This window comes from Pezoporus flaviventris, unplaced genomic scaffold (genome assembly GCF_033815535.1).
Source record: "Pezoporus flaviventris isolate CSIRO_AGI_PZ_B2104156 unplaced genomic scaffold, CSIRO_AGI_Pfla_v1 ptg000047l, whole genome shotgun sequence".
In the NCBI taxonomy this organism is placed as follows: domain Eukaryota; kingdom Metazoa; phylum Chordata; class Aves; order Psittaciformes; family Psittacidae; genus Pezoporus; species Pezoporus flaviventris.
The window spans coordinates 9152962-9171580 of NW_026892595.1; the positions used below are offsets into that span (position 1 = coordinate 9152962).

Genomic DNA, 18619 nt, shown 5'->3' on the forward strand with positions numbered 1-18619 from the left:
AAAACAACTTTTCAAGCATGAAACTCACTACTGCTGTCCTGTTACGAAAGACATCACAAATTCTTACTCCACCTTCTTCTCATGCTGTTTAGTGCTCTTGCTTTTCAGAAGAAGTAAAATGTCAGTTCAGTGTGTGGGTTCTCCATTGGAAGAGATAGCTCTTTTCGCTTAGATATGAGGGAGCAGAAGCATAAAGTACTCACTATAGAGATTTTAATTCATTTCAATAATGATGCCCCAAAATAATAAAAACCAAACCAACCAACAACCAAACTAAAAGACACATGAATGTGGTGTCACCTGCATTGTTTGAATTTATCCTGTCTGCAAAAATCAAACACTGGGTTCTAAGAGCGTGACCAGTGTCTTTTTAGAGTCCCTTTTTTGCTGAGACTTACTCTTTGAGCTTTTTGAAAAAAGGTGTTGAGACCTGACAACCTTTCCTTTCAAGAGTCAAGCACAGCATCCCTCAAGCAGATAACCAAGCATCACCTTTCCTATGTTACAAAAGTTTTCTTTATTTGCACGTGTACCAACATGTATTTTTGTTTCACTTTTTAGTCATAGACTTGTGACACTCCATCTCTGTAGATGAGTCACTGATGACATTCATGGAACGGTCTTTTACTCTGAGTTCCCTGAAGGGTAAATTGTATCACGGTGATAAAATAGCAAGAGTGTACCAGCCTTTGTAAACGGGGGGGGGGGGGGGGGGGACACACACGACAGTTGAGGATTTTGCAGGTGCTTTTTCTAAAATGCATTCCAAATACTTTAAGAAATAGTTTTCAGAAACAAAGCTGCAGAAAAAAATATTACAGTACTGCAGGACAAGAATGACAAACTTCCAAAAAAGCCACTGGCATTAGCTGAGCAGCTTGCTGCTAGCACAGATAGAGAAGATAAATCCTGCATTTCAAAACCTCAGTTCCTTCTTAAAAAATTAGACATGTTTAATTAATTGTTTAATCTGCACCAGGAATATAATTTGTTCATAGAGAGAAACAATGAATATTGGCACAGGACATTTAAGAATTTAAGGATATTTAAGAATTCAAGGAAGAAGTTCTTCACTGGGAGGGTGGTGAGACACTGGTACAGGCTGCCCAGAGAACTTGTGGCTGCCCCATCCCTGGCAGTGTTCAGGGCCAGGTTGGACAGGGCCTTGAGCAACCTGGTCTAGTGGAAGGTGTCCCTACCCATGGCAGGGGGATTGTAACTAAATGATCTTAGGGTCCTTTCCAATCCTAACCATTCTATAATTCTATGATTCTATACATACCTTTTCCAGAGGTCCACTGGTTTAGCAATGCAATCATGTTTATAAAATTGTTTTTAAAGCATTTAATTATCAATGTCAAACCTCCATACTGAAAATTCTGTATCACTAATTTGTCTAAGAATCAGTTGTAAGCACCTGGCCACCTTTGGAACCTGACTGAGGTCTTCTTCCAGAAAAATAACCTGCAAGAGTCAAAACCATGAGATCTCCACTGACAACCTCCTTCAGAATGAGCACTAAGAAAGACCAACAAGGACTCCAACTGCTGCTTCATTACCACCACAGGCTGTGTCAAAAAAAGCATTCTGCAGTTTCTGTACTCACAAAATGAGTTTATAAGGCAATCATCTTGACTGAGCTAGGAGGAAGTGTCTGAAATATGCTGAGAATGCGTATCACAGCACTGAATTTCAGTGTCCCATTGGTTACACCGTAATTTCCGTGAGTAGTTAGTTAGTTAATCACACAGCCTGCCCCCCACTAACTCAGCATTTCCTCTCGGTTTACCTTTTCAGGAACTCACTCGAAATCATGCAATTTACCATGTCTCATTACCTAGTGTGAGCTCTGTCTGTACAACACTGATTATTTTCTGCCAAAAAGACAAACCGCTGATACGACTGTGCTATTCTGCCCATCTCACAATGTTTGAATTTACTCAGCCTGACAGATGGTTAGACTTTATTACTGGCAAAATATTTCAACAGTGTGAGAGTTGCAACTGACCCAGTTTCCTTAGGCTGTTCATTTTATAGCTTATCACAGAGGGGCCGAAGCTCAAGGACTGCAGACATATCCAGATCCAGCCCATCATGTCCTGAGATGGGAGGACAGAGCTGCACTCTTATTTCTGGTTTTGGTTCAGGTCATGTTTATTTCTGAAGCTCACTGCAATCTGAATGCACAGAATCTTCATCAATTATTTACCTCCTATGGGAGGCCAGCAGCCTAGCTCTAAGTCACTCACCCCAATAACGCTACCAAGTGTACATATGAATCAAATGTACTATCGAACCTCTGCTGCTAGATATGTTTGTGTGCACTAGAAATTATAACACCTTGACCCATCCTGTATGTTTACTTCCAAACTTGGCTTTTCTGTTTCATATTAAAAACAACATCGATCCATGTACACTGCAGGATAAGTTTTCTTTCCCTCACTGTGCATACCTGTTCTGTCAAAGAAGAAAACTTCCTCTCTGCAGGTTTTATTTGAAACACTGTCTCATTTAAAAAAAAACCTGGCTTCCTAATGATATGTTGTGAGGTTTGCTGCCAAATCATGTATGACTCATTTCTTCAGCAATGCTGAATTGATCATTTTTCTCTTGCTGCCCTTCGGAACAAATCAGATGCTCAGTGAGCTAACAGATGGCTGACAAGGGGAAAAGCTCTAGTGCCCGAGAATCCATCAACTGTATGTGCTAAGGTGTTTGTAAACACAGTTTTGACCACATATCACATGAAATAAATGATAACCTTTGCTGAATAATTTGTTGCAATTCAGTGTGCAGAACCTTTCACTAAATTAGGTGTTCCCGTTCACCCAGTTCTTCCCCTAGGCTAAATGAAACCCAGATAAACTCTCTGCAATACTCAGCATTCTCTTTACAAAGTTTCATGTACAACTGGCAAAAACTGGACCTCTGAGGAAATGTTGATTCCCATCAGTAGAAATAGTGGAGAAACTGTAGTAATGACAAAGGACAGGTTTTTACAGCCCCTACCTAAGCAACAGTACCAGCGAGAACCGTGTGTTTCATTTTTTACCAGTGAAGAAAAGACTTTAAAATAGTATCAGAAAGGAATAGAAAGCACTTATTTTCAAATACTTGCATTTAACATTCTGGTCTGGGGTTCTTTTTTGTTGAAAGCACAAGGTTGTTTTCTCTAATTCCAAACTGACACAGCTGAAAGCAAATTAATAACGCAATAGGCAGCATACAGACTAAGTGACAGAATTTTAGACTCTCACCCAAATTCCATGTTAGCTTACCTGGGGATTTTTAAATACAGCATATTTTTCACTTTTTTCCAAAAACATAATCTTATTCACAGTGTCTCGGGTCCAGTCTGACAACACTTCAACAACATTCTCATGGTCTTCAAAAAACCTTTCTGAGAGACAGAAAAAGTAATGTAAGACACTCAAACTCTCTCTGTGCTCTCCTGAGGCTGCAGAAATTCCTGTGTATGAATGTAATCATTATCGGATGTTTGCTCAGAGCTGGACAGTCCAGCACTGTTTTGCACTGCATGGGAGGGACCAAAACCACACGGATATACTGTCAGGTGGAAGGGTTAATAAGCTACAGAAGATGCTTTATGTAGGTCTGGCATGCTCCTGAATTCCTCCTGCACCTCTGTGCTATTGCCCAAAGGCTGCAAAGGATGGAAACAGTGACCCACTAGGAGTAGATGGTTACATCTGTGTATCTCAATGGTGTTTCAGTTTTTTTTTTTTTTAAGGTCTGCAGTATGATTTAGGGGAAGAGAGGTACATACCCACTCTGGAAGAAAATAGTAAAAACCTATTTCCTTGTCTTTTTACTTATTGAAACAAATGAAAAATTTCTTTCTGTCAATAGGAAGAATTCTATGCACTGAAAATAAAATGTCCTGTTTCAAGCAACTGCATTTAAAAACAAAAATAGCAAGCCAGTGGAAATTAGAAGAGAGACTGAGAACTGATGTGAACATACAGTTTCACCCAGCATCTCTGCAGTTTAAAACCTCACCAGAGATGTGGGAGTCCTAGTGTCAGTTCTCTCCCTTCCTGAGCTGATCTGAACCCAAATCCTCCACCCAGGAAAACCACAGGGTATGCTGAGGTCAGATAACTCCGATCTCTTCTTCTGAGGTTTCATTTGTATGAAGTAGCTGAAAAGTCACACAAACCTCCTTTGGAAGTAAAAGGAATTGAGCATAATTGACAGGTAATTTTGGAAGCACTGAAACTGCACTTTTTCTACAAGTTCAGTACTGGAACAGGGAATTCACACAGCTCCAATTTTCAGTACAATTTTGGCAGTTCCCTGGGAATGGCTGTGCTCCATTTTAGAGGTCTGTGGTGTTCACATTTCCCAATAGTGTAGACTGGCCTAGTACAAGAGGAGATAACAGAACATACATCTTGTAGGCTTTCTTTAACACTTGTTACTTCTGCAGGGGTTCACTATGTCCCATTAAAACTAAATTAAATTTTTAAATTCACAAAATTATAGTAGCTTCACATGCACACAGTAATTTTTAACACCACAAGCAACATAACACTTTTCATTTAGCAACTGATACTTCTGCAGTGTACTGGAAACATAAAGCAGTATATAAACCCCAAGTAAAAGCTGAAAAGGGTAAACAGTATCTTACAGTTCCGGATAGCCGTAAAATAATTCTCAGGTAGTAACACTAGCTATTTATCACCGATTTTGACACATGTACTTTTGTTCATTCATTTCCAGTACCAGGCTTTTCTTGCATAAGAGGTATGCTCTTACCATCCTTAGGAGGGTCTTTTTTATTATTATTGTTACCTAAAAAATGTCAAATCTGGATGCTTATTATAAGGCAATACTCTTTATTGCAAAATATTGCTGGTATGTACAGCCCAGTGTTATATCATCATCTCACTACTGAGATTATCTATGATATTTAACAGGCAATTAATCTAAAGCTGTAGTTTAGTTTATTTGCAATGGTCATTTTTCAAAATAACAGTTATATATAAGATACTCTGTCAGAGATCTTCTGGCATAAAACTAGCTTGGACTTTCAGTTCAGCCTGAAATATTTGCTGCTGAGATTTGCTTCTTATAGAAGGGAAAAGTGCAGAAAAGGGAAAGTGCAGGAAAGCCTGCCTTCTAAGCATGCTGGTAGTAACAGAGCTATCTAGAACTGCCAAGAAGTATACTGGCAATAAAGAACAGTTCACATTATTTTGATTTTAAACAAAATTTCCTGCAGGTAGCTGTGCACTGGAAGCATTCCATTCATATCACAATTTTCTTCTGCAAACAAAAAGGTTCCATTCCCAGCTGATTTGGACCTGGTAACAGACCTCTCCATCAGGAGTTTATAGACTTTTCCTTCTGAACCAACTACTGATTTGTTTCCTTTCGTACACTTCTTCTGTCCTGGCTTTTCAAACAGTTTATATCCATTATGAGAGTAATTCCTTACTATACTAATACCCTAACTCAAAGCACCCAGCGTTAACTAGGTCTAAAGTACCGCAATCTGTCTATATGCTGTCATTGTAATACTTAAAACTTTGTCCAAGTCACACTAGACCAGAGGAAGCAACTTTTCAAGACAAGGAAACACTCCAAAATTATTCAGTGACACCTGTGACATTTCTAGGGTCTAATGACATTTCCAGTTTTCCCCACTCAAGCTAAGCAGGTAAAAAAGAATGCAGCAACATTGCTTCATGTATCATCTTAATTAAGTAGAAAGAATAGACTGGCAGTTGATGTCTCTGCCATTCTTACCAGCAGACAAGTTATCTCCTTGCACAAGAGCAGTCAGGCTTTTTCCAGCTATTTTTACATTTCTTTGTTTTAGGTTAGCAGGATGACTATTCCTGGGACTGTTAAAGTGCAATATCGATAATTAACTTTCTTTGTGCATTTTCACATCTCTGCTTACTGTAAACTGAGAATGCCAAAGGCTGCTTGACAATTTCCCGTGTCTCTAGGTCAAATGTGACCCTGGAAGAAAGTTGTGGCAATTTGCCTTTTCCTTTTGATGCAAATACCTTTGCAGCCTGGACAATAAAAAGATTCTGAAATAACTCACAATTAGAGACTAAGCCACTGCTTGCTTGGCCTTGAAGCCTTTTTGAGACAAAACTCATTAAGTTGCAACAAACAATACATAAGATTTGCACAGCTGTTTCTTAGGGACCTGGAGGACAGGTTAGTTGCTTCCTAAATCATAAGGTACCACCAGCAAAGCTGCAGCTCTGTCAGACAGCAATATCCTGATCACAGCTACAATAAAGAAAACAACTATCACAAATGAAAAGCATCAGAAATTACTGAAATGCTTCTCAGTCTTGTTTAATTAAAACATTTGTGTGGCCAATATGTAACAGCCTATTGACAGCACTTCAGCCCTGGATCCTCTCTTCAAAGAGTAGAGTACTCATGTGTTTGCGTCTGCCACTGCCTTGACAAACAGTGAAATCACATGGCCCCTTTACTTTGTGTAAAACAGAATGATGGAAATGGTGGTGGGCAAAGAACCTTCGGCAGCTCAGAGCCCAGATGAATGGAAGACTCATTTCTACAGCAAGAATGGCCCATGTACATTCCCACACCATCCCTCAGCTTAAGAGAGTATGATGTTCCAAAACCAGTGGACACATAGGCACGAGAAATATTATTAATTCCCTTTCCAAGATTACCAGCAACAAAGGATACACTGTATCTATTTTCTATATGATGTGCCATTACACCACTTACCAATTTGCAGTTCTGGATACATTTCATACAGACACCAATCGACGTTGCAGTCGCAATGAGTTTTCTCAAAGAGGTTGTCTAAAACATCCCGTGTCACCTGACGCTCATCCACCATTAGTGACTTTGAGCTGTTATCGTACATGTGCACCTTGACAACAAGCTGAGTAGAGTCACAGAAGAGTCAGTTAATTTCAGAAGCAAGTAAAAGGCTAGTCTGAATCTGCTAACACAGATAAGAAAGATTAAGGCTGAAGGTCATTACTGATTCAAAGGCACCCTGTCCTACAGTGAGCTGAAGGAATAGAACAGCTTGGAAGCTTTCACATTATATTGCTAGCAAAATAAATACCTTTTCTCAAAAAGGAAAATTGAACCTTGTCCTGTGCATGACTTCAGGAAAGGTGAAACTGCTATGGAGAAAAAGCAGAAGTTAATCTCTTCTCTAAATCTACTAGATGTGCAATTAAGGAAAATACTTGATAGGGAAACCAACTAGAAAAGGATGGTGTGTCCTTAGTGGAAGCTAGAAAAGTGGAAAATTTAGCTTTAAATAAGAAAAAGAATAGAAGAATCTTGCCATGCCAACAGACTAACCTAAAATCAGATTGTACTAAGATGGGCAGTAGGCCAAAACCCATCAATAAGCAAGCAGATGAGTTACTCATATTAACCAAGTTGACCTAAGACACTCATTATTTCTTCATAGTGTGAAGTATTTCTTAAACAAGACACACTTTTACCCAGAGAGGAACAACACAAGAAAATGCTGAAGTACATAAAGTGTGATTAAGAACTGCAAATACATTTTAAGGAAAGTGCTTAAAATGCTCCATTAGTACTGAAAACAGAAGAAAAATTGTCTACAGGATCTGTACATAGAAACTGGAACTAAAATGGTGTTTTGTTTAAACAGCTCCTTATTTTAAAATGTGTGCATAAGAAGCTCTGGTACTATGAAGGCAATCTCTGTCAAAGATCAGGTAGAAGCAGAGAGTGTTGATCCCCAAGAGAAAATCTACACTGTCTCTGAGAAGTAAAAGCAAATGAAACAAAAAAAATTGCAAACTTGCTTTGATTCCAATGCTTGCAAGTATTTTCCTCTCTAAAATAAGCAACTGTGCCATAGTGTAGATTATGGAGAAAAAGAAATATTGTATATGGATAATCTACAACATGTCTGGGAAAAGAAGGTATTGTTGTCTGGTTATAGCTGACTGCTCAGAAACACACATGCGGCTTCCATCTTCACAGAATCACAGAATGGCTGAGATTGGAAGGCACCTCCAGCCCAATTCTGTGCTCAAGCAGGGCTACCTAGAGCCCATTGACCAGGGCCCTGTCCAGGTAGCTTACGAGTATCTCCAAGGAGGGAGACTCCACAACCTCCCTGGGCAAACTGTACCAGTGCTCAGAGTAACTGAACACCTGCAGCTTCTGTTGAGTTCAGCTGGAACACTAGCTTAGGATGTGTGGTCATAATTACATGACACACTGCAGTACTGCGCAGATACTGCCCAGAAGCTTTTTAACTTCTTGGTCTAAAATAATTTGTGTTATCCTTGTACATTACTACACTGCTGTGGAAAGATTTAGCAGGAAGACCCTCATTAACTTAATTAGGATTAGCTAAATCTATATCCACTGTAAAAGAAAAGTTTAATACCTCTGTAATCAGCACAGCATAAATAAGCAATGTTTTTATGTATATTCCACCTTCTCTAAAGCGACCTATCAGAACAGTGGGCTTTGCCCTAACACTGTTAAAAAAAAAAGAAGGCGGCAGAACCTTCCAAGCCCTCTTAAAAATAAGTTCCTCACAGGCATCATTCTCCCAGACACTTTTCTTCTGGTGGATGACAAGACAGAATACAGTAAGACAACTCAAGGTACAGACAAAGTACCTACTAGCTGTTTCAGTAAGAACTTTATTATTGACAGGAATAAGAAACACTTGGCTGGTAGCTCTTATGATGGCAACTCATGATTTTAAGGCTCACCTTTTTAACTTTGGCTTCCTTCAGTTTCTCCAATGCAAGTTTAATCTTGTCAGCTTTAGCCTGTGCCTCTTGTTCTTCCTGAAAAAATACAAGATATTTAAGTGAGGCTAGAAATTTATGTTTACTTGGAAAGAGTTGTTTCTTGTTATTTATATCCAGAACACAAGGTTTGTCATGGGAAACTTCATAGTTACAAGGAATTCCCAACTTTCTTTGAGCTAATATCCTGCATCAGCCACAGTTTTGTTTTACAAGTCCAGTACTGCATTGTGTTGCCCAGTCATACAGCTCCTACATGATCTGTTCCTCAAATGCTACAGGAATGCCTGAAAACTGAACCCTTCTATGTTTCCATATGGGTTACAGCTGATACAAAAGATAAGATTAAGGAAGATCTAGCCTCAATGAAATAGCATTTTGGATGCAGCTGCTTGTAAGAAAACTCACTTCTTGATAGGGTTAACAGAACCAGAGTTTTTAGAATCTTACTGACAACTTGGCTTGCAGTTATATCACTTACAATTTTACCCTGTCTGTTAAATACATTAATTTACTTAAATTATTTTACTTGCCAAGTATGAGCTCTTACTGCACGCACAGTTATGGGGGGAATCACCTCCTTAAATTGGATGGTATCATGGCTTTTTATTCTAGTAATGGACCCATTCATATTAACACAGACACAGTTAGAGCATTCAAGTTCATTTGAGCTTTTGCTGAATGCTATAGCAAGACTCCTAAAAATCTCAGTATCACCCAGCTTTTCTTTTATAAAGCAGCTGTATCAATACCACGCCTCTCTCCTAATATCAGTGGGGTTTGTGATCCAAGATTCAGCTGATCGAAGTTAGGTACCCATACCGGATGCTAGTGCCTACTGTTGCCTCTGTGACTGGTAGACTGTGACTACAGATTGTGACCATTTCTTTTTGTCATCTACCTTCCAGTAGTCTCCCCCAGTCACATACAGAATTGGAAAAGCACAGTTTCTGTACTATAATCATGGGAGATGCACTTGCAAGAAGCTAGGCCTAACTAAGCATTGCCTCCACTTCCTTCTTACAGAGGTATCATAGGACCATAGCAATAGAAGAACCAAGAAGGTTATCTTATTTCACCCCAAACTTAGAGGCAAGTTCAAACATAACTAAAGTACTCCTGACTAACTTGCTGAATTAAACATCTTTTGTTTTGTCACTACTTCCCTGAGATACTAAGATCTTTAGGTTGTCAAAAATACAAGGTGAGGTGTGCAATCTGAAAGAGATGGCTTCAAGCATGTTTGCTATTGTCAAATTCTCTGCTATAAACACCAGACAATCAATTAAAAGAAGTCTTTTTTATTTTATCTCCACAGATATGGAAATTTGCATCTGCAGCTCAGAGATGCTTAACTTTGAGAATCCAAAACCAGCTTCTGTACTTGAACAGAAGCTGCTGCACAAATATTTCTTTCTGAGTAAGGCTGACTGTTCTACAGAGGGAAGAGCCCATAGCTTCTCACATCGTGGCCCTCTCCTTACCATCTCAAAAGACCTGTCTGCAGGAATTAGGAAAAGCATCTTAACCAAAGTGGTTGAGTGTGGTGTGGACAGGCTTCCTGCTGAAAATTTGAAACAGAGTTCACACAATGCACAAATCTGTGCAAGAGCACTCTCACATTCATGTTTTCACAACTTTTGTCTGTCTTAATGTAGAAAAGGAAATGATCCAATGTCAATAAGCTATCATAAAAAATTTCAGCACTCTTGGAGAAATGTTTTGACAGGCTAAAAGATTTGTTTTCCAGCTATGGTATCATCACCATGTTTTCTGGATCTTCAAACAGAAGAACATAAAAGTTATCCAGATAATGTAATAGAAAACGCAGAAGGTTTAGTTAGCTTAAGAACAGTTTAAAAAAGAAACATCTGAGTTGATGGAAACTTATGAGACAGCTCTATGTTTCCCTGAAAGGCTGGACTCCTTAATTCTCACAACACATAAAGGTCAGAAAATAAGAGTCTCAGTATCAGAGGTGCACTGGGAATAATTAACACTATTCTTGACTCCAACCAGAAGTGTTAATAAAAATGTCAGCCCTGATTGGTTCAAGAATCACTTATCAAGAATCCTGGCTAACAATAACATGGGGAAAAAATACAGTCCATTTTTAGCTGCATTTCAGTCTACTGAGCAGAAATGTCATGTCAAAACAAATACTAACCAAGACATTAAATGCTAATTTAAAACCAGTTCTGTCCATATTAATTTTAAATGGTTATTACCTTCATCATTCATACTGCAACTTGTGTAACTGCCCTATAGGCAATTTTGAGGACAGTAAGCCACACAATGGGTATGCCATCAGTATTTGAATACAACCTGTATCAGAAAATGAGGCAAGGGCTGTGGGAGAAAGCAGAACCAGTGCCTTCATGAGGAAGTCAACTACTGCAGACAGACTCCTCAGAATCACAGAATGGTTGAGGTTGGAAGGGACTACCAGAGGTCATATAGATGAACCTTCTTGCTCAAGCACAGTCACCTAGAATGCACCACCTCTCTGAGCAAGCTATTCTCAAGCTCAGTCACCCTCACAGTAAAGAAGTTCTTCCCTACGTTCAGGTGGAACTTCCTGTTTTCAGTTTATGCTCATTGACTCGTCCTATCACCTGGCACCACTGAGAAGAGCCTAGCCCCATCTTCTCGACACCCTCCCTTCAGATATTTATACACATTGATCAGATTCCCCCTGAGCTTTCTCTTCTCTGGGCTGAACAAACCCGGCTCCCTCAGCCCTTCCTCATATGAGATGCTCCAGACCCTTAATCATTCTAGTAGCCTTTTGCTGGACTCCAGGAGCTTTTGACAGCTCTTGTACTTGTGAGCCCAGAACTAGTCACAGCACTTCAGGTGAGGCCTCACAAGAGCTGAGAGGGAGAATTACCTCCCTTGACCTGCTGGCAATGTTTTTCCTAATGCCTCTACCTCCTGTTCCCATCGTTTTCTGCCCTCTCCCTGTATCTGGAAAGAAACAAGAAAACACTGCTAGAGAGTTAACTAAGCACACAGTCTCAGAGGAACACTTTAATTGAGGGAGACAGAAGTGACTTTTAGCTATGCTTTTGCATATAGAATTCCAGTTGTGTTTAGCAGGTATATCCCTTTTCACTCTGAAATCTCATTTGATCTCAGGTAATGAAGGATGCCAGCTAACTGCAAATTAGCTCAGTACAAGACTCAAAGGAAAGAACTGTGCATCACTGTTGGTTTCAGTGAACTTTAGATCACAGCATCATGGAAGTGGCAGCTGGAAGAGAGGTCTGGAGGTCCATAGTCTGGCTCCCTACCCAAAGAAGAACAGACAACAACATCAGATCATGTCAGCCATGATTTTGCCTAGCAAAGTTGGGAAAACCTCTAAGGAAAGAGAATTTCTGACCTCTCCAGGTCACCCGTTCCAGTGCTACAGCACTGCCTGAAACGGAAAAGGTTTTCCTAATGTCCTTTATACATGACCTAAGAATTTGGCTCCACCAGCTTCTGTGTTTCTAGCTGGGATATGCACTGCTGTTCCAATGCCAAATACCACTTGCAAAATTAAAAGAACTTGTGAATGCTCAAAACAAGCTTACCTGGGTGAGTGGCTCAGTAGGAGGAGGTGGTGGTGGTGGTGGAAGGTCTAAGTCAGGGTCTGGAGGTGGAGGGAGCAAGTCATCCCCAAACTGTCCAGTAACAGGACTTAATTTAGAATAAAAGTCACTATCCAAACCTGTTGAAGGCTGAGTGAGTGTATTCTGCTGGCTGCCAGAAGTTTTCTGGGTTTGTAAAGTTCTCTGTTCAACATCATTTATGTCTGCTACAAGATCAGCCATTAAAGCATCCAGGTCTTTGTCCTCTAGGGCATTTAGGGATTCTGTAAAGAAAATCACAAAATGTGTCAGTGAGTGCAATGCAAACCACTGTTTCCATTTCACTGGAGACTAAATTGCAGAAGGCATGGTTACTGTAAGATATACGGTTTATGGGAAAGGAAACAACATTTTAAATGGGTTCAAGAAATAAATGTGTTTTAGAAATAGCCATTAATCTGGTCATACTAAAGTTCAGAGTACAAGGAACTCTATGAATACAAATTAATCAGGACAGGAAGCTTTACTTTCACTGATACAGCCTCTGGCTCTTATGACATTACCAAACCTGGCCCTGATCCAGAAAGATATCTGGGTACATGCTTTGTGATACGAATTCATGAAATTCCACTAGCTGCTGTTAAGCCGTCTACTTATGATAAGTACATACATAAATGCTTAGCAAGTTTTGGTATAGCACAAAACAAACCATGTAATTGAGGCCTAGATCAAGAACATCTTCATATATTACTGCTATTCTACCACTCTAAAGTTAACGTGAAGCAGAATCAGAGGATTGTAAGATACAAGAAATTGTACGGTATCCTTTGTAGCCCATCGGTAATTGTGTGATCAACATCTGTGACATACCTCACGTAATATGCAGGGTTACGTTCTTTAAGCAAAGAAGAAACACGACAGTCTCTTTTCAAAAGCATCTTATCAACCAAATGTAAATATTGTAACTTTTGCTTTCTGTCTTCTACAATGTCAGAGTACAAGATAAAATCCTATACTGGAACTTCATACGCAATTTCTTTCTCGGTTGTTTGAACCAGCCATGGTATAAGAGATCCTGTGGAATAACACCTTGTAGGATAATTCAGCTTTCTAGAAGAGAATGGTTCTTTAACCAAGAGATCCAGTGATTTAAATCTCTTTGAAGAATCTAATTAAAAAAATTATCACAAACTGGGAAAGCTTTAAGTGGGGTTCTGGAAAGGGATTGAGAATGCTGAACAAGATACCAACAAATGCTTATAGAGTCCAACAAAGAATATGTCATTCATCAGACTAAGTATGAATATACCACCAGACTGACTCTGTTTACCTGTTGTACTAATAGAGTATTTTTATAAGCTTTTGTTTTCAGTGGGAAAGTTGGCTCTCCAGTTACATGCCTCTTCCCACTTTGCTGGTGGAGACATTAGGTAGATTAACAGTGAATTGATTCTGGGACAAAAACATAGGCTTAAGCCAGCTCAGGCAAATGCAAATGCAAACAACCAGCTCCCAGTAAAAAAGAAAGAAAAACAAACAAACAAATAAAAAACAAACAAAACAAAAAATAAACAAAGCACCCACCACCAAACAAAACCAAAGGGAGCATTCTTTCTTGAAACTCGAATAAATTCCCTCATTTATTTTGCCACACACCCCCAGCAAGCAGCTGTACATGCAAAAGCAACAGTACGAACCAGAATGAGAAAAAGCAATGTAAAGTGGAAGCAGTTGAAGCTGATACTTTCATTAGACAAAAATGCTTATGCGGCTCTAACCTCACATTGAGGAACTTCATTTTCTATTAAGTTCAATCTTTACATTAGAAAGGTTGCATTTCAGAAAGTTATTTGGGGACCTCTCATCTTTGTTTTCCTATGCACTCATTTTCAAGTCTGACACCTATATAAGACTGAGCAATCCTTTAAAAAGAATTGGCCCCTTCAAAGTTTCTTAAATTGAGAGACAGAAATATACCTCCCCATCCAGCAGAACATTTTTTGTTTTGTTTTTAATTAAGAATATTTGAAGTTTTTCTTCTCCTTTGTTGCTGTGAGGTATTTCAAACAAGCATAAAAAGCAGAAAGTCCATTCAGCTACTTACCATTTAAATCTTTAAAACCAACTGTAAAGCTAAATTCATTGTTGGACACTCTGGGGGATGGAGGTTGTACAGTCTCCACTCCTAAACTCTGTAAAGGTAGAAGAAAAAAAACAAGGTTATCTGATGACACAACTACTATTACAGATTAACATTTGTAAATCAACCACCTGAATTTGTCTAATGAAATTGATTCCTCTTCAAGCAACAGAATGACATACACTTGTTTCAGGGATTATGCCTAGATCGGTAAACAGAATAGGGCCAGAACAAGGGTTCAAGCACTGTCTCACTATCATGCCACGCATTTAATGATTTGAATGCTTCTCAATACAGTGTATACCCACGCCAACTGCAGCTCCTGTCAGGCAACACCCAGGCTTGGTGTGGGGAACAGCAGAGGCTAGGGTTATTTCTAATAGAGACAGTGAATAAAGCCAGACTGGTTTTTAGGGTTTGCTGGGGAGTTTCTCTGGGGGTTGATGGGGAGAGTGCTGAAAGAGTTTAGTTGTGTACACATTTGAGCTACAGTGCCATTTGCTCCAGAGTGCTTTATTTACTACTATTACCATTTATTAAATGTAATCTAGCTGTTGCTTTATCATGATGTTTGCAAAAAAAAAAAAAATCCCAAACACAACAGACAACAAAACATGCTGCTGTTTGCAATACAAACTGCAAATCTGCATAGTTAAATAGAGAATTCCTAGTTTGTCACTTCTTGTTTAGGAAGCAGGCTTGGAACCAGTGCTTGACAAGTCAGGAAAAGTGCACACAATGGAGACAGAAAAAGATACATTCTCCCTTCCACAATCTGAAAAGTGACATCTTTAATAAACGAACACTGTAGACAGGACTGAAAGTAATTTCAAGGGACAGGACCATGCACCTGTCCTAAGGCAGGTCAGGTATGCCTTGGTGTTACCTGAAAAATGCATACCTAACCTAATTTAAAAAGCTTCCTATTACATAAACTCCGCCATCACCTCTGGCAACCTGTTCCACTGCTTCATTACCGAGGCCACTGTTCTTCCCATTAAATCTTTCTTGTGATGTTCATCCTATACTTTCTTTGCTGCAGCTGAAGATCATTGTTGTCCTGCTCTCTGGGCACATAAGGAAAGAAATACTTCTTTCTGCTCTGATGCTGCCTTTGATGTATTTTAAGATTGTTATCATTCCCTTCTTCTCTAAACAGCCTCCTGCAATCTTTTCTTATTGATTGTTTCTTTTCCCTCTCATCACTCCCATTACTTTCCTCAGGATTTTCTCCAGTAATCCAGCTTCTCAAAACGCTGTGCTAACACTGGACAGTTTACCTGTTGAGGTCTTACCAATGCTGCGCAGAACGGAAGGATTACTTCATCTATCCTACAAGCTATATCCTTGTTCATACACCCCTGTGAGATGCTTGTCTACTGGTGCTCATACTCAATTTGTACCAGAGCATTTACACTTCTTAAAAGCTGCCTGAAACTGAAGGGTGTTTTCCATGAAAATTAATGCAAATATTTTTCTTGGCAGCTCTTTTCACCTATTTCCCACCCAGGATACGCTGGTTTCTTCTGAAGTTATACAGAGATGGACATTAAAGCAGTGATAGCTTTAAAAACTGTTTCTGGTTTAATACTCACTGTCATAAAAATAGACACTGTATAAATAGGGGAAGAGGAAGAAATTAAGAACATGAGATAGTTTTACGATGCCCACGAAAAAGAGAGAAAGGAAAATGTACTGATGAAACAGACTGTTAGAGCTTACAGGGAACACTTTCATCACTAACCTATCAAGAAGTTGTAGCATCTCTTAAAGGCCATAAAAGTGTAGGAAAGAAATGAAAAGAAGAAAGCAAATGCAAAGGGAAATTGAAGAGAAAGCAGTAAAATGTTAAGGGGAAAAAAAAGTAGTACATAAAAATAGCAGAAAGGTCCAATTCTGAATTTGCATTTATTTTTCAGCCTTTTTATGCAATGTGAAGGCACTTCTGTGTGTTTCTATCATTTACACTTACTTTAGGAACAGATAGATTGACGAAAAAGAGCAAAGAACTATCCACAGTCTCATTTTGGAAATTTAAGAATCTAGAGGAATTAACAGACATAAGTCTGTTAGCTGAAAGTCTTCAGGCTTTCAGATATGCCTGTCTCCTCTTCCCATACAATGCTGAGGTAAGAGGTGATGTCAGCACTTTAGAGAGGAGGAAGAGTCAGTCTCCATCTTAGGAGCTTGTCCTACCCAGTACTGAACCTATGAGCAGAGAGAGAAGGGGCTCACTCTCTTACACTGTTCCCATCACCTGCACTCGTTAGAGTGCTGTGTCCAATCTGAGGAGGTAATATTTACGACACATAGTCTTTTGTTAATTTTCAAGGCATAATATTGAAATTAAGCTATCCTAAACCCCTCCCCCTTTATATACATATATATATAAAATAAATATGCATAGTTATAAAAAGCCCTTAAAAAGCAGAAAGACTACCAAGGGGCAAAGTACTGTGATGTCACTGCTAAGAATGTCAAGTTAGATTTTGGCTTTCAAACAGCTGATGCACAATTTCTGTTCAGTGGCTCAGAATTGTTGGTATCCAGTTTGACAAACACTGGGATTCACTAAGAGGAAGGACCCCTCAAATCAGAGGCTGTAAGCAATCAAACTCACACAGAATCCAAGATAACAGCTTAAGTGGTTTCAAGAATAAAATTATTAAACTACAACAAAGTTACTGACTTTGTGAAAGAAAACTTTTTTTTGGTAAGAAATAAAAATTCTCCTTTCATCAGGTTTTGCAGGACGTTTTCCACGACTATAGGTTTAGCAGTACGCTCGCGCTGATTTATAGTTTGCTCTCAAGAGTGCATTCAGCAGTGGCAATAACGTCTCCATATTCTTGAATGCTACCTGTCCTGGGTTTAGCAGTAGCAGTCATTTTTCTCCTTCTTGGTAGCTGGTGCAGTGCTGTGTTTTGACTTTCGGCCTGGGAACAGAGCTGATAACACTGATGTTTTAGGCTGACCAACGACTTTGTGAGCCTCATGCTCTGCCAGGGAGGAGGGGAAGCCAGGAGGAAGCAGAGACAGGACACCTAACCCAAGCTAGCCAAAGAGGTATTCCACACCACAGCACGTCATGCCCAGGATGTAACGGAGAGTTACCTGGAAGGGCTGCAACTGCGGGGTTGGAGAAGGTATCGGTCAGTGCTTGGTCAGGCTGGGGGGGAGGGAGGGGAGTTATTGGTTGGCTGGTGATGAGGTGTTGTATTCTCCCCCCTTGTTATTTCCTTTGTCATTATTATTATTGGTGGTCGCAGTAGTGATTTGTGTTATACCTTAGTTACTAAACTGTTCTTATCTCAACCTGAGGGAGTTGCATTCTTTTTGATTCTCCTCTCTGTCCCTCCGGGAGTAGGAGAAGGGAAAGAAGGGGGGGAGTGAGTGAACGAGCTGTCTGACTGGTTTTAAACCATGACACTACCCTAATTTAGCAGCTCAATATTTTGCCATATCTAAAGATTTACTCTTATGCGTATCTTCAAAATGTGGCTTTCATTTCCAAAGTTTACATTTGACATTCAGGCTACATCCCTTTTACCCATGTGTGCAAAGCATTCATTCCTGAAAATTCTCACTCAAACTCTTCCTGTTTTGACAGGATCTTTCAATTTCTTTGGATCAAGTCCAGGAGAATTTAAATTGCTTATTTGTTTGGATTTTTTTCAAATAAAGAGTCTACAGTGTATCTGTATTTATTCAGAGTGGAGGTACATGAAAAATGTAGAAAAGTCACCTCTTTTCTCTAACACATAATAGCTATTTTTCTCATCTTGATAAAAAACTCCGTAATTTACCTGAGTCAGCATGTCCATCTCCCCAAGTAAATTGCTGAACATTTCATCTATATCATCACAGGTTTGCTCCATCTGAAAGAAAAAAAAAAAATCACAGACAAGGAATCATCACAAGTTCACTTCAAAGCCAGCAGTGGCCAAAACCAGAGGATATGCAAGGTTCCTTTATACTGCATTTCCAATTAACTTTAAAACAACTGTTCATGACTTGCAAAACACTCCATTCATAGTTCAGAAATAACTGTTAACAGATCAGAAGGATCTCAATCCTATATAGGCCTCAACACACATTTGGGCTCTAAACTCACTAGGGAC

The 18619-nt window shown here is 39.4% G+C and overlaps 1 protein-coding gene across 1 annotated transcript in view; it reads right to left on the reverse strand.

The window, feature by feature from the left end:
- Window positions 1-18395, reverse strand: part of APBB1IP (amyloid beta precursor protein binding family B member 1 interacting protein) — a 46699-nt gene extending 28304 nt beyond the window's left edge. The window contains exons 1-6 of the mRNA XM_061468221.1: window positions 18305-18395; window positions 14463-14550; window positions 12362-12642; window positions 8745-8822; window positions 6748-6907; window positions 3279-3400 (exon numbers count right to left, since the gene is read on the reverse strand). Of these exons, the coding sequence (XP_061324205.1) occupies window positions 3279-3400; window positions 6748-6907; window positions 8745-8822; window positions 12362-12642; window positions 14463-14550; window positions 18305-18376 (801 nt within the window). The 5' untranslated portion in view covers window positions 18377-18395. The remainder of the gene's footprint in view (window positions 1-3278; window positions 3401-6747; window positions 6908-8744; window positions 8823-12361; window positions 12643-14462; window positions 14551-18304) is intronic.
- Window positions 18396-18619: the final 224 nt, after the last annotated feature.